At 43.1% G+C, this 14,757-nt stretch overlaps 1 protein-coding gene across 5 annotated transcripts in view; it reads right to left on the bottom strand.

Annotated features, from left to right (window-relative positions):
* The window catches only part of FGD3 (FYVE, RhoGEF and PH domain containing 3), a 96,457-nt gene extending 81,700 nt beyond the window's left edge, over nt 1–14,757 (bottom strand). For 3 of the 5 annotated variants that reach the window (XM_030956861.1, XM_030956862.1, XM_030956859.1), the window contains exon 1: nt 14,188–14,757. Coding sequence is in view for 2 of the 5 variants with exons in the window: in XM_030956859.1 (XP_030812719.1) it covers nt 14,188–14,677 (490 nt within the window). In the remaining 3 variants the exon portion in view is untranslated. The remainder of the gene's footprint in view (nt 1–14,187) is intronic. The other 2 variants (XM_030956860.1, XM_030956863.1) reach the window with 2 other exon arrangements.

The following is a 14,757-nucleotide window of genomic DNA, read 5'->3' as shown; positions in this document are numbered from 1 at the left end:
TCTTATGGACCAAAGTATTTCATGCCACATAAACAATAAAATTTCTATCAAGCCTGTAAACAGAGAGTGGAAAAGATAATAGAAGAACTATTTAGAATAGCCTGGGCTTTTACCTAATGATATTGACATGCTGAAGACAATCCTCAATTGCTAAGCACCCCAGATCTTAAACTAAGATTACTTTACAATCTGTATCCTCAAACACTTTTAAAGATAATCTAAGGAGATTATCCAACATTTAAATATGGAGAACACTCATAACATGACTTGTAGGGAACTCTACATTTGGTTCAGATCTCTGAGCATACATGGGACCTAAATCTGGAGAAAATAAATATCCACTTTCTCACAAAGCTGAATCTGCAAGGGAATATACTGAACCCCCACGAACTCAGAAGAATATTTTTTTTCCCTAACAAGACACACATTTTTCCTCTGCTGTACTGGGTCTGCTTAGTATTGCAAGCTGACTACAGTACTAAAACCTCAAGTGTCCGTGCTTGTTTCTGAAGTGTCATCCCAAAAACAACACTTGTCCTGGGTTCCAGCCAAGACAGGGTTAATTTTTACTGTAGAGCCCAGAGGTTATGCAGTACTACTTCACATCATTTCCCAGAATGGGGGAAGGAGTCCCTTCCAGGTGGCACAGCATGGTGTGGTTAGGTATTGTCAAGGGTCCTGCATGGTGATGAGCACATGAATTGTTGGCCTCTTTTCTGTTCATTCTGTATTACTATTGCCTTTACTGTTAATTTTCTAACCTCATTGCTGTTTTCAGTAAATTGGTCTTCTCTCAACTCATGATCTTTATCTGCTGTGCCTCCAGTTCTCCTATCCAGCTGCCACAAGGGAGAGAGAGCAAGTGGAGCATGGCTTGGAGAGTCTTCGTGGGAACACTTAGCTGGGGAGTACATTCTCAAACCACGACACCATGAAACCAAGCATGTCGACAAAGAGCAGAAAACATGTCACTGTTTATAATAATCCTGGCTACATGATATAAAACTATGGTGTGCCCACATTTACAAACACTGCAAGCCAACTTTTAATAGTGGGCTAGCCTACCTGAACTCAGAAGACAATGTTTCTTTTCTAGTGGAAAATCCAACCAAGGATCACATAACATATAATGGAAACTAAAACTGAGCTTTACTATACTGAGCTATACTGCCAAGGACCTGTTGTTTGCCTTCACTGGGATGAAGGTATTCCAGCATGTATACAACACATAATGTTATTTTTGAAGGTCTTCTTAAAAACCAAACACACTCAAAAAGTCCCAAGCAAACAAAATAACCAAACCAAACAAAACAAACAAAAGAAAAACCCCAAACAAAGAAAATCAAACAAAACCAATCACAACATCCTCCTCCCACAAAAAAAACCCCACAAATCCCCCAACAAAAACAAGAAAAACACCCCCAAAACAGTACAAGTAACAAAGATTTCTCTATCTTCCCAGGTAGAAGACCCTTAGCCATGCTAGCTAGACCCCAGCTGAGTTTACATGGACAGCCCCAAAAAGGAAGGAGCTGACTACCTGCAAGTTGTTTTAGCAGAAGAGAGCTTAAGGAGTGCTCCAAATTTGGGGACTAGCACAGGGAAACAAATCAAATCTAGACACAAATAGCTTTTTCTACATGGTCAGTATGACAGAAGCTGAGGGAAGAAGAAACTGGAGGTGTTTGCATTAACTTTCTGGAATCGTTAGTGTGCTGGGAATGTATTCAGAAGCAAGTCTGCATGATGGAGTGTGGATCTGTCAGCTCAGATATTCAGGAGACAATTGCCAGCACTGAAAAAAAACTAGAAAGAAGGAAGCCATACTCTTGATTTCCCTCAAAAAGCAATTAGTTAAAAAAAAATCCCAACCCTACAAGACAAAACCCTAGCCAAAAAACACATTAGATTTAATATCAGTAATCAACAAAACCAGAAAATCAGAACAGATATAATATGTAGGATTGACAGAGAGCAGCAACGCTGACCTTGGTTAATTCCAAGAGACCAGAGATGTCAATATTTTTAATGAGTATGCTACATATTTCAGCCAAACAACAGAACCAAACACTGTCACTATCTAGCCTCTACAAACATTTCTACACTTTCTATAAACTGCTGTAGAAATCCACAGCTGAGCTACACTTCAAATCTTGCATAAATCAGCCTCTATCATGACTGTCATTAAATAAATCTAAAAATAACAATGTAGAAAAAATACAGACTTACAGTTTTTGTGGTATTTTTTTGTTAAAACAAACTAGTTCAAATCCTGCAACTGTGACATCCAGCTCTTAAAAATGCATTTATTGTATTCCAAAAGGAAGAGGAAAAAAATTTTGGGCACTACAGTTTAATCAATATCAGCAAGTGGAAATGAAGACTCTACACCACATCTTGAATAGGCCAGCTGGGTGCAGGGCATGGGGACAAATTCAGAGTCAGCTGAAGAGTCAGCTAAAGATGCAGCAACACATTTTCATCACTGAAACCAAACCCACTACAAGTCAAAGCCAAAACAAGGAAGTATAACAATCTACATCCACTTTCTGCATATTCATATTACAGAATTACATATGGTTTGCATTGGAAGGGACCTTAAAAACCACCACATTCCAATCCCCTGGCTATGGGCAGGGACACTTTCCACTAGACCAGGCTACTGACATAGAAAAGACAAACCTATTTGATAAATGCAGTCCTTATGAAGAAAAATCTTGTTAATTACATTTATTTTATTCTGGACATTAAGTACACATTTATTCAGTAGACACATTTAAACAAGTCTATTACCCAGCTGTAACATGACCTAAAAATACATATAAGTAAGACGAATCATTTTAAGCAGAACTCTGATTATAAATCCATCAGTAAGTTGAATGTTACCACCCTATTTCCAGTTCAGGCTCCCTTTTGCATAAGCATTTTTCCCAACAGATTCCCCTTCTCTGGGGATGCAATCTGGGCATGCAATCTGGCTTATCAGCTCTAGTCCTGTACTGGTTACCCACTGACATTAGAAGACATTGAAGAAGCAATACCCAGGCAAAGCTCTGCCTACTCTGTTCAGAGAAGGCTTTATCTTGCTCCAGCCTGTGTTAATCCCTGGAAGTGTGACTGCCCTCCAATAAATCTATCTGGCAGCAGAACCATCAGGGGAAAAGCTGTAAAATTTATTTGGGTTATGTCTTTTAACGCCAAAGTTGCTGAAAAGCCTACTGTGCTTCTAAGTGAAATAAATTACTGTAATCTTCACTACACCAGACTGAAAAATTCGGATTTGAAGATCTGCCACAAGCCTTCTCAGCAAGGGCACACCACTGCAATCCCCAGCATCAACTTAAAAAATCATTAAACCACCATCTGATTTTCAAGTCTTAAAAAAACAAACAAAACCAAAGTGGAAGTTAGAGAATCACATTCTAACTACTCCCCCTTCTGTAAATGTGCTCCCCTTCAAAATTCTTACTAACATTTTAAAAAGAAAAAACAATTTCATTTCATAAAAAAGTATTTTAAGAGCTTTACTGCAAATGATGATTCTGCAGTATTTTTAGAAACTAAGGCATGTGTCATTTAAACATCTTTAATGCATTTCAAAAGACAGATCAATATATTGATTTACCAATCAAATGGATATTAGATTAAGTCTCATCTTATTTTCCTCACTATCTGGTGAGATAAAAAATCAGCTTTTAGCGCCAAGCACCTCGTCAATAGGCGCCTGAAGGTATTCCCCGTGGGATGCATGGTACTAAGGAATGACAATGACAATGGATTTTGTTATTTATCATATCACCACACCCAGAATTCTTCAAGCTACACCAAGAATTACATGCTCAAAAGTCTCATTTAATATGCAAAATCACTTCTTCCATCACAAGATAGAGGAACATAAATTCAGTGGGAGGTGGGAATTAAATGAAATAAAATTAAAAATCAGGAAAACAGCAGCACAGAGTTATAAATTATAACTCCACAAACACAATCTATCTAAACCTCAATAAGTTTTGGATATAAAACTAAAATTTTTAGAGGGCCGAAAGTAATGCACAAAAATGTGCATTTTTGCAATCTAGTCTCCAGAAGGATCTGAAGATCAAGGCTAAATTCAGCTCAAACTGCAGTAACTTGGGGTTTATTAATTTTTATTAGTCAGCCAAGCAGATGCAACAGCAGAAACATTTTGGAAAAGATGTCATCAGGAATATCTTGGAGCTTCCATAGAACTGTATCACTCAGAACTGAATATGTCAGAGGGAAGAGACCAAGAACAGCTGGAAATGAGAGGAAAAAAAGTATTAGGTTGATGCTAAGCCACATCAGTAATACTCAAGGATTCCTCAGGCACTGTGAAGTGGGACAAACAGATGACCAGGACTCAACAGGAGTTTGATGTTCATCCTATAAAGCTAATGGAACAGATCAGGAAACAGGAGACAGGAAAATCTAATGTGTTTGGCAAATTTGGAATATAGTCTTAGCAGCCAAGACCTTTGTGGTTGGCAGACCCAAGCAATATAGGTGCAAAAGCAGATGTAGGGGAATAAAACAGCCACATTTAAAACCTGTGTTCTCACAGTTTAAGATTTTTAAGAGCATTTCACCTCCTGGATTACAGGCACCACCTATGACTCCTGGGTTTCTGACCCTCCATGGAAGAGAGAGGAAGCCACCACCCTATAGAGGCTCTGCTGTCATCAAAAATCATTCAGCAAGATCCTGCTCAATTCTCCATGAAAATCCAACAAAGAGGGAGTAGAGAAAAGGGAGCAATAAAACGGTGCACACTGTGCAGTTGGAGACAACTGACCTGCGGGTTCCTTACAGCTTTGAATGAATCAGCTCAAACCCAAAACTCAACACTTTGCACAGAGGAGTGGGTTGGAACATCCACCCCACCCTCCTAATATATTGTCATGATACAACATTTTAACACTTCAAACATACAAGTAGAACAACTTGGCACAACTCTGTGTATAGTTTCTGAACAACTAGAAATTCTTTACCAGCCATAAGAAAATGTCAATTTCCATAGAGGCCATAGAGGAATTCTGTGAGTCAATGAACCCTCCAGCTTTAAGACACAATGGAATTTTTAAACAATTGAGAGTAGAGGGAAGAAAAGAAATAATAAAACCACCTCTTGCTGACAGTTATTCCATAACCATTTGCTACAAAGGTTTTCGGTCTGTGGCCAGAACCCCATAGTAGATGGACAAGTAACACAGCAGCTCTCCTATACTCAACATTTGCTTCGGCAGTTTCTTTGTCCTAAGAGGATTAGCAGCTTTAAAAATAACTTTTGGGACTTGCATGGTCTGGAAAATACCAATAAAACACCAGACTATCCTTTCAAGTGAATAAGAAAAGCATCTGTTCTGCATTCCAAGTGAAGCAACTTTTTTGACTGCACAGCCATCAAGATCAAGCAGCCATAACTCCAATTAAAGACCCAGTTCCAACAACTCCATACAGCATGGATGAGACAGGACTTTCCTAAATTACTAATTTTATTTTACTACTTTGAGGAAATCTTACTCTCCCCTAGCTGGGAACACTTGCACTTCCAACAGTAAATTAGAAATGGCAAAGCAAGGCATGTATTTGCATAAAATGAAAAAAAATTTCAGAAATCCATTTCTCAACCATGCAACAATTAGAAGGGGACTTCTCCCCACAGTGCTGATATTTGGCCCTGGAATTTCTACAGCCAAGAAACAGGCTGTAAGAATTTCAATAGCAATTAGTAAAACAGATCCAGGAGAGTACAGCAGGCAGCACCCTTTGTTCCTCCGTGGGAAACTTCACTCTGTATGGATAACTCCCATAGCCAGTGAGAGCGATTCACAGAGGTGGCACACCTGGCTCCAACAGGAAATTGGAATGGCTGAAGTTTCCTCCAGGCAAAATTCATCTACCCCCAGGGAAGGGCTTTGCAGATATTCAACAAACAAGGAAAAAATGGGGAAAAAAATTAAATAGAAAAACCATATATGTTACTTTAATACAAACCCCTAAGAGTTTCAAGATGTACACTACTACAGTCTGGGGGCTAGGCCTTAATCACTGTCAGTTTTTGTAGGTTCAGCACAGCTCCAGTACAACCATGTCAACCAACAGCACAATTTTACCTATGGGGGCACAATCCCCTTTTCCATCCAATTTAAGAGGGAATAAAACACCCAGCTTGCACTGGGTTATGTGTTCAGCAATCCCATGCAGGTGCATGCAATCCTGCTCTCCTGGCAGCTCACCAGCAGCAGCATGGAGCTGCAGTGTGACCCAAGGGCCATACCACTACCAAATCCCTGGACTCTAAACACATCTCAAAAGGTGCGGCCAAGGTGAACTTGTATGAGGAAGCTCCATCCTCCACTAAGAACCTCCATGAGAAACCTTGCATATTTCTCCCCCAAAAGGTGTGAGAACTGAGTACACTCTCATCCCCCGTCTTTCCCAGAAACACTGCAGCCAGCGCAGGGCATCATGCTGGATTGAAACAGCAAAATCCAGGGAAAAAAACCAAACCCACGGGAAGCTGAGATCTGGTGGTATTTTCATTCACTGGTCTGCAGAGAGATCACTCTTTCCTTTACTGCATTTATTCAGCTCTCTGTTGGTGTTACCCTGGAGAACTTTTCCCTCACTTCTGCAGTAAGGGAATTCACCTGCCCACAGGTTAATCTCCCAGAGCGTTTTGTACAGGTTTCCTTTTCCACAAAATTCAGATTACTTACTAATTTTGACTTTAAAACCCTCTTTCTTCAAAATCTTTTCCTACACCCCTATGAGGTTTTTTTGCACGGTACTCACTTTTTCCTTCTTTTCTATCTCAGTCTTCTATTCTACTTCATTCCCTTCAGTTTCTACACAAACAGTTTTATTCAGCTTTTTAAAACAGTGGGTGAAATTCAAATCACAAGCCCCCATCAGACACATAGGGCCAGTGGCAGAAAACACAGTATCTCTGTAGATCTCGTTCTGGAAGTGATAACCAAATCACACTTAGCAGCTGATTCATATCAAACATGGTAAACCCATATCTGGAGGCTTCTTTGGTCTTCCTTTCACAGTTCCTTGCCCCAGTGTTTGGTGCATTAATTTTCACCCTGTCCCAACCTCAAGGTTCAAAATGATTACTGAAGTAGCAAGAATCTCATTAATGTAAATATTTGCTCAGGGTTAAATTACCAATAAAGAATTTCTGCTCAGAGCCTGCAAGCCCAAAAAGAAAGAATAAAAAGAGGCCAAGAGTTTAAGAAAACTAGAGCCCAGTGTTAAATTCCTTTATTATAGTCAGACACCTGCCTGTTTTTCAGAAGTATAAAATAAAGAGGAGAAACCTCCGACATCCAAGTGATGTTTGGATGTCACCCTCTCTTTCAAAAAATACTGGGACTACTGGGTTCTTCAGACTTTTAGAAATTAAGATTCTTTAATATGAAGACTGCTATCCTCCAAAAATCTCCATCCAGATTGCCATGATGCCATGTAGAGATGTGTATGCTGTTTGCACACACTGTATCCAAATGCTCCATCCCAAGGAGAGAGGCTGGGCTTCCAATAACAGGCTGACATCTAACCAGTGTCAGATTTGGACTCTGTATTAGTGTTTTAGCCATTCACATTAATTAACCAGCTCAATGAGTACCAGAATCTACCTGTAAAGGTACTACACTTTTAGCAGTGATTCTGTATACTTCAGTGGAGATTACTCAAAATGCTTCAAGACAGAAAAATGGCAAATTGCATGTGCAATTGATTCATTCAATAGTCCAGCATAAAAATGCTCTCTCCTTGAATATTCATTAAACAAAAGAATTTCTGCAAAGCAGCATCAAGTTAGATGAATAAAGAAGAAATAAAGAACTAGAGCAATCTTTCAAAAGGGGACATTTCAGGATTTTAAAATGCAATTACAGTAAAGTAATTGCTCATGGCCATGCTGAAATGCGCGAGGACCTAAAAAGTTTCAAAGCTCCTCACCTCCCACAGCAATGGCCAGTGATCTGCTCTGTCCCTGCTAGTACCTTGAAGGTTCTGTCATCCCAAAAGATGCATTTTTACTATGACTAGGAAAAAAATCAACAGATTTGAAGACCATTAATTCTACATTATTCACTGCTCAATGACTGCTTCTGACCCAACGTCAAGAGTGCCCTCTGAACAGCTATCAATACTTCCAGCATATTTAAATGTACTCTAGAGGCCTATGAAATTTTAAAATTTAGAAACAGTTTGCTAGTTTTACTAGTTTACTAGTTGCCTCTAGTAACTGTGAGCTCTCTAGAAAGTCACCAGCATTTAAGACACCAAAGCTGGTAACACTTGACATATTTCTTTGAGACACAAAACATCCTTCTCAGGCTCTTGGTGCCCAACACGAGCACAGAGAGGGACCAACAATGCCTCTTGGGGATGCCGTGTGACAGTGAAGATTTACTAGGCCCACCATTAACATACATTACATCATTCAAGCACTACCAAGCTCCTCAACAAAGGAGAAAAATCCCATTTTAGCACTCCTGCAGCTTTTTTATGCTGATGGTTATCTGTGGAAGAGATGTTGGTTTTTAGAGTCCATAACCACAAAATTAATTATACTAAGAGGGAGAAAAGAAAGACTGAGGGACAAAAGTACTGTGCCCATATCTGAAAAGTTATTCAAATGGCCTGGCTTCATGATAGGAATTTCATCCCTCTGTTAATGGAGGGACTATAGATGAGGAGTTGATGAACTCACTTTGCTGAACCCCTTAAGGATCCTGCAGGGAGTCTTGTATGCTATGATTGAGATTATGCTACGTCAACAACCTCCACTTCTCAGCCTTACACCTCAATTCTTCATCTAGCCCCTTCACAGCAGCTGAATTATTGGCTTTCTGTCCCACACAAGGGTCTTAACCCCAGACAAATAGCAAGAAAAGTGCAACCCAGAAAACAAGGAAGCAGGTAATACCAATAAACTCTTTCACAGAACAACAAAAAAAGCAATGGAAGTCAGTAAAACCAGAAGAAAAGGCAGGGAGAACAACATTTTGTGAGGTAGTGGTCAGGAACCACAGAGGCAATGTGCTTTAAATAATGCCACTTAAACTCAACAAGTTAACCCTAAGAAGCCAGATCACAACTGCAGACCTGGGTATTTCTCATAGAAGGACATGGTGACCACTGACAGAAAAAGTAACAGCCACACCACCAAGGGAGTGGAGATAAGCATGAGGCTATCACTCCAACTTGCATCACCAGCAGGGACAACCTGTACCAGCACATCTTTGCACAGGCTGGCACAGCACTCGCTGGGTACCCAGGTAAAGCAAACACTCTGTATTGTAATATCAGGAACTCCTAACTGCAGGCAGCACAGATAGAATGAACAGCCACAAACTGTGAAATAAAACCCAAAGACCCATTAAATTTGAAGATGCTGCAAAGCATAAAATCTAAATCAAGTTATAATAACCCTTGCTTTTAGTAGCTGGCTGTGAATGGGAGGGGGGAGAGTAGAAGGAGGGGAAAAAAGTTCTCCTGGAAGCACTGTCCAGTATACCTCACTATTGTTCCACCAACAAAGGCATCTCAAATTTCACCACTCATAACCTCCAAACCAGCCAGAGTTCCGTGCTGTGACTTGACTGCCTCCCAAATGCTCCAGAGAATGCAACAGTGAGCTGCAGACATCTATTTTCAATTTCACATGGATTTTCACCATGGAGGTCTGGGGTCCTGTGCTCAGGGGTGCCAGGCTCAGCTCTCAGCAGGGTGTTCAAAGGGGTTGGCAGAGAACAAAAAAAATGAGAGCCCTGAGAGCTGGTGATGGGCATGCAGCATGGCTCAAGAGCTCTCACATCATGGAAAGGACTTCAACGATACTCCCTCCTACTTTCCTCCTCCTCTCTCTCACTCATATCCAAGTCCATCTTAGCTCAGGTTATGTCATATGCTCTGTTCCCACATCTGAAATACATGATGTCACATTATTTTTTACTTAAAAGGAACTTTCAGCTAGTTCAGAGAATTTGAAACAAGACACATATTTTCAAAAGAGTATCAATATTCATCATTGTGCAAGAATCACAAGTCATTGTCTCTCAAGTGAAACATCAAATTTCACAAATCTGATGCTGCCAATACAAATGGATACTACAGTAGTTATTACTGATTTTATCCACCAGTGTTCACTCAACTCAAACGCAATCAATGGCTCAAATGTCTAACACAATATCTGTATCCAGGGAGCTAGAAATACTCATTACTTAGGTTTTACCAGTCACCTCTTTTAGTTTCAAATTGAGTTTTCAGTCAACGAAAAATTTAAACTTAAAAATTAAAATGTAAATTTCTGTTGTATTGCATGTAGCTGTCCTTACGCTAGGTGATGGGAGAAATGTACTGAGTCTGAAATGTACTGAATGGTGTGGTCCCCCTTCCTATCAGATGGTCTCGCCCTCAGGTGTCCCTTTCCATACCTGGGGTTGTGGTCTGTCCCACGGGTGGCCCCTCCCCATTGGCATCCCATTGGCCACGGTCCTCTATCCCCGCCCCCTCTCGCCTGAGCACAAAACTCCACTGCAAAGGGACCGCACCCTCTTTCCTACCTGGGTGGTCGTACCACCTGAGTGTCCTGTCTCCAGCCAATAAACGGATACCTGCACCCACGTGGGGAAGAGCGCTCCTCATCTTTTGTCCTTCGTCTATGCTGGTTCTGTACTGGGCTTGGATTTGTGCTAGCCGGAACTGGACTCATATTAAGCCCAGAGAAACACGGAATACAGCAAATTTCAACAAAACAGCTTGAAGAAGAAAATTAATCTTACTCAAAATCTTACTCAAAAGTATTTCAGAAGTTCACAGCTTCTGTGAGCTATGTGGTAGAAACCAGTGCGCAGTCAGAGGAACTAACTAAAGCATTAATCACATCATTGCTGCATGTATACTCCCTGCCCTTTCAATTCTCACACAGACCCCTTGGTCACACTCACTGACCAAAGCAGGACTATTATTGATCTCCAATAATCTTATCAAGATCCCTAAAAAAAACCCAACCAGACAATCTGGGAAAAAAACCCCATGCATCCATAATTATTAAGCTTGGTCAGCAGGAACAGACATGCTTCAGTTAGGAAAATTCCATGGTTTTTAAACTTATAGACACATGGCAAGACATAGCTGTTCCCAAAACTTCCTGCAGAAATTAGCTGTACATTTTTCATTGAAAAGCAGTAGGAAACAGTTGGACTTAAGGTCATATTTCAGAGAGCAGCACTACCCACACCACTGCACCTCACATAGCCTTTTTGAGAACAAAGCTTCCTCAAAACCAAACACATTGAACCTGATCAGGGAACTCAGTATAAAACCATTGGAAAACCATGTGACAAAAACTGCCTTGAAAACAATGCACTGCAAACAATGCACAACTAAAAATCATCACCTGGGATTTTGACTTCTCAAGTCTGTCACTCCTGGCGTCACAAGGTTTCAACATCCCACTTCCACTACCACTGACCTAAGGCAGTCTTCCTCATTCTGGATCACACTACAGAAGCTCATCCCACACAAAAAGCCATGGGGACCATAATCACTATGATTCTACTGCTTTTATTGTTTTGAATGTAATATTCTCTCTTGCACCTCTGAGACAATCCAAGACCAAATACACTCTGCAGTCCCAACCTTGTCCTACATACATTATCACCTCAGCCATTGTTGGGAGCTGGGAAAACACCCACAAGAATTGTGTTGGTCAGTATTTCTGTAGCATTAGCACACTACACTGCATTTCCTTAAGGAAAGGGCAACCTAGTATCAACTCCATCTTTCTTCCTGCTTCTGTAGAAGATACCTGCCAGGCCTTAGATCTGCACACTCGGCAAGAGGCAAAGGTCCTCTGGAAAAAAAAGTCCTGACTCCACTTTCAGCAAGAGTTTTAGAGATACATTTAAATGCAGGAAACTGTGCCAAATATGACTGAATAACAGCAATTCCAGCCCCATTCAAGAACGATTCCAGCCAGGACTATTGCAAGCAGGGCACATCAGATCAGAGCCACAAGAGCAAGCAAGCTCTACATATTTCCCTTATATTACCACACTCTGAGTCCCCTGACTCTGAAAACAGGAGTAAAGCTCACTGGTTGATGCTCTTCAGTGAGATGCACCACACTCAAGGAAATCACAAACACACACATACAGAGGGACACATATTGCACCAATCTACAAGCAACTGACATTGCAATTACATACTGCTTGTATTGCAATTTACAAGCAACTGACATGAGAGCCCTGACTCTTTCACGAACAGAGCAGGAGGCTGCTAGCATGGGCATTTCACTACTGCAGGCTCCAACCCATGTGGGAGGACCAGCCTCTAAAAATTAATGTACTGAAGATTGGTACACAAAGTTCAGGAGATGCCAGAAGTCAGATTGCCTGAATATCTCTGGATCCAGGGCAGGTGGGGAACTTCAGCAGCTCTGAAATTCGCCATCATCTTTCCTAGGCTGATCCAGCTTTTGTAGATAAAAACAGGACAGAAAACTTCCACTTTTTAAAAATAAGATTTTATTTCTTTAAAAGGAGTTCCTTCAAACTCAATTTCATTTTTATAATTTTTCTTTAGCATTATTAAGGTAAGAACACTTACAACATAACGAACTGGGTCACAAATGAGCTAAATCAGGAACAACCCAGCTTGATTATTCCAAAGGATATTATAAACACAGCTCTGCTAGATGGAGTATGAACTCTAAAACATCCTCCTAGCATTGTGAAAAACAGCTTTCTATGAAAGACAAACTTCTACTAAAGAATGCAAGAATCTTTTTATCAATGTATTGGTTGCCATACATAACCCCTTTCCATTCTGCATGCTTCTCAACAAAACCAATTCTGGTCATTAACAATTGCCAATAGTCTCTCCCATTCCTTGGTGCTGCTGTGTATCAGGCACTGTAAGACTCTTTTATGTTGCAGAGCTGTTTTCCTTTGTGTTAAAATTCCCTAAAGCTTGCAATGGAAAGTAGAGTATATCCCTTTAACATAGTTACACCACTCTTAATATTTGGAATGGAAAATGTGACATAGGTACTGAGGTTTAAAAAACAGCTATGATGCATGTGGCCAGTTTTCTAAACATAAATCTCTTCAGGGTTTTTTGGGCTTTTTTCCCCCCTTCCTTCCTTGTTTCTGTTTTTTGAGGGTTTTTTTGTTTGGTTGGTTGGTTTTTTCCATGAGAATCCTGGTTTTACAGAGACAGCCAGCTAAACATAACAGATCATTATGGTACAGAGATTTCCAATTTGCAACTGGAAATGGTTTATGTTTAGAGTACTAACAGTTCCAAAAGGTATTTAAAAAGGAGAGAAGGAAAAAAACCTCAGCATTTCTTAAGTGCCTAAATATGGATTGGCAGGAAATAAATTTAATCTCTACAGTTAATAGCAGTCTTAATGAAATTAATGTTTAACAGAACTGATTTTGTGTGGTTTTAGGAGAACTAAAAATATATTTACACAACTCAGTGCTGCATTTACTCAAACATGGATTCCCTGGCCATTGTGAGCCGCACAGGGACGCCGGGTCCGGGGTATGTGTGCGGGGGCAGCTCGGGGTGAGCCCGCAGCTGGCGCTTGGGAGGCCGCGGGTAGCGCAGCCAGCGCCGCTGCGGGTCCAGCCTGGGGAGGGCGGGCCGGCCCCCCGGGCGATGGGTTTGCATCAGAACCGCGCCAGCCGCTCGCGGGGGCAGGGAACGAAAAGAAAAAATCAATTAAAGAAAGAAAGAAAGTTAGTTGAAGGCGCCCCCGAGTCCGTGCGAGCTGCTCCGCTGGGCCCCCGCCTCCCCGCGGCGGAGAGGCCCGACCCCAAGCTCCCCGCCGAGGGCGCGGGCAGAGCGGGGCCCTGGCGCCAGCAGAGCCGATCGGACCGCACCCGCCCGCCAGCCGGCGAGGGGAGGGCAGGGGAAGGAGGCGGCGGCGGGGGGCCCGCACACCTGGAGCGGGGCCGGCCCGGGAACCAGCCTCCCCACCCGCGCCGCAGAGACCCCGCGGCCCGCCGGGACCACGGCGCCGCCTCGCTCCCGGCCCGGCTCCCTGCGGCCGCCGCAGCCTCCACCGAGAACTCGGCGGGCCAGCGCGGGGCTCCCTCGGAGTCGCGCCCGGGTCCGGAGAGCTGGGCGTAGCCTTACCCTCCGGCTCCATCTGCTCCCGCCGCCGCGCTCCGGCGCTCCCCGAGCCGCTGCGCGCTGAGCTGGGCCGGGCGGTTACAAAGGCGGCCGCCGGGCGAGGGGGGTGGGTTTCCTCTCCCTCCCACTGCAGCTGCATCGCGCCATGAGGCGCCGCCAGCGGGACGCGGCGCCCCTGAAAGCGGCGGAGGCGGGATGCGCCCACTCCCCCGGCCCGGCCCGGCCCGGCCCAAGCGGCAACGGGACACGCCGGAGGAGCCGCCCCGGCTGCCAAGGGACCAGGTGCTGCGCCCGGCCCGGGGGCAGCGGCGGGGAAAGGGCGCACCCCCGGGGCTGGCCCCTCCCTAGGGCCGGGAGCGGGGGCCAAGGGGAGGGGGAAAACACCCTTTCCTGCCCCCTTCCCGCCCGACCCTGGGGGAGCAACGCGTGCCGCTTGCGCCCCTTGCGAGGAGCTCCCGCTGAGCCAGACTCGTCCTGGGCTAACCGGAGGCATCCCAGTCCCCCACGAGTGAACCGGTGGGCTCCGGGATGCAGCTGCAGGGAGCAAGAGGCGCTCAAGCTCCTCATCATTCG

The sequence above is a fragment of the Camarhynchus parvulus genome, chromosome 12 (genome assembly GCF_901933205.1).
Source record: "Camarhynchus parvulus chromosome 12, STF_HiC, whole genome shotgun sequence".
NCBI classification, from domain to species: domain Eukaryota; kingdom Metazoa; phylum Chordata; class Aves; order Passeriformes; family Thraupidae; genus Camarhynchus; species Camarhynchus parvulus.
The sequence above is the reverse complement of the archived record's forward strand: the minus strand, read 5'-3'. Positions and strand labels throughout refer to the sequence as shown.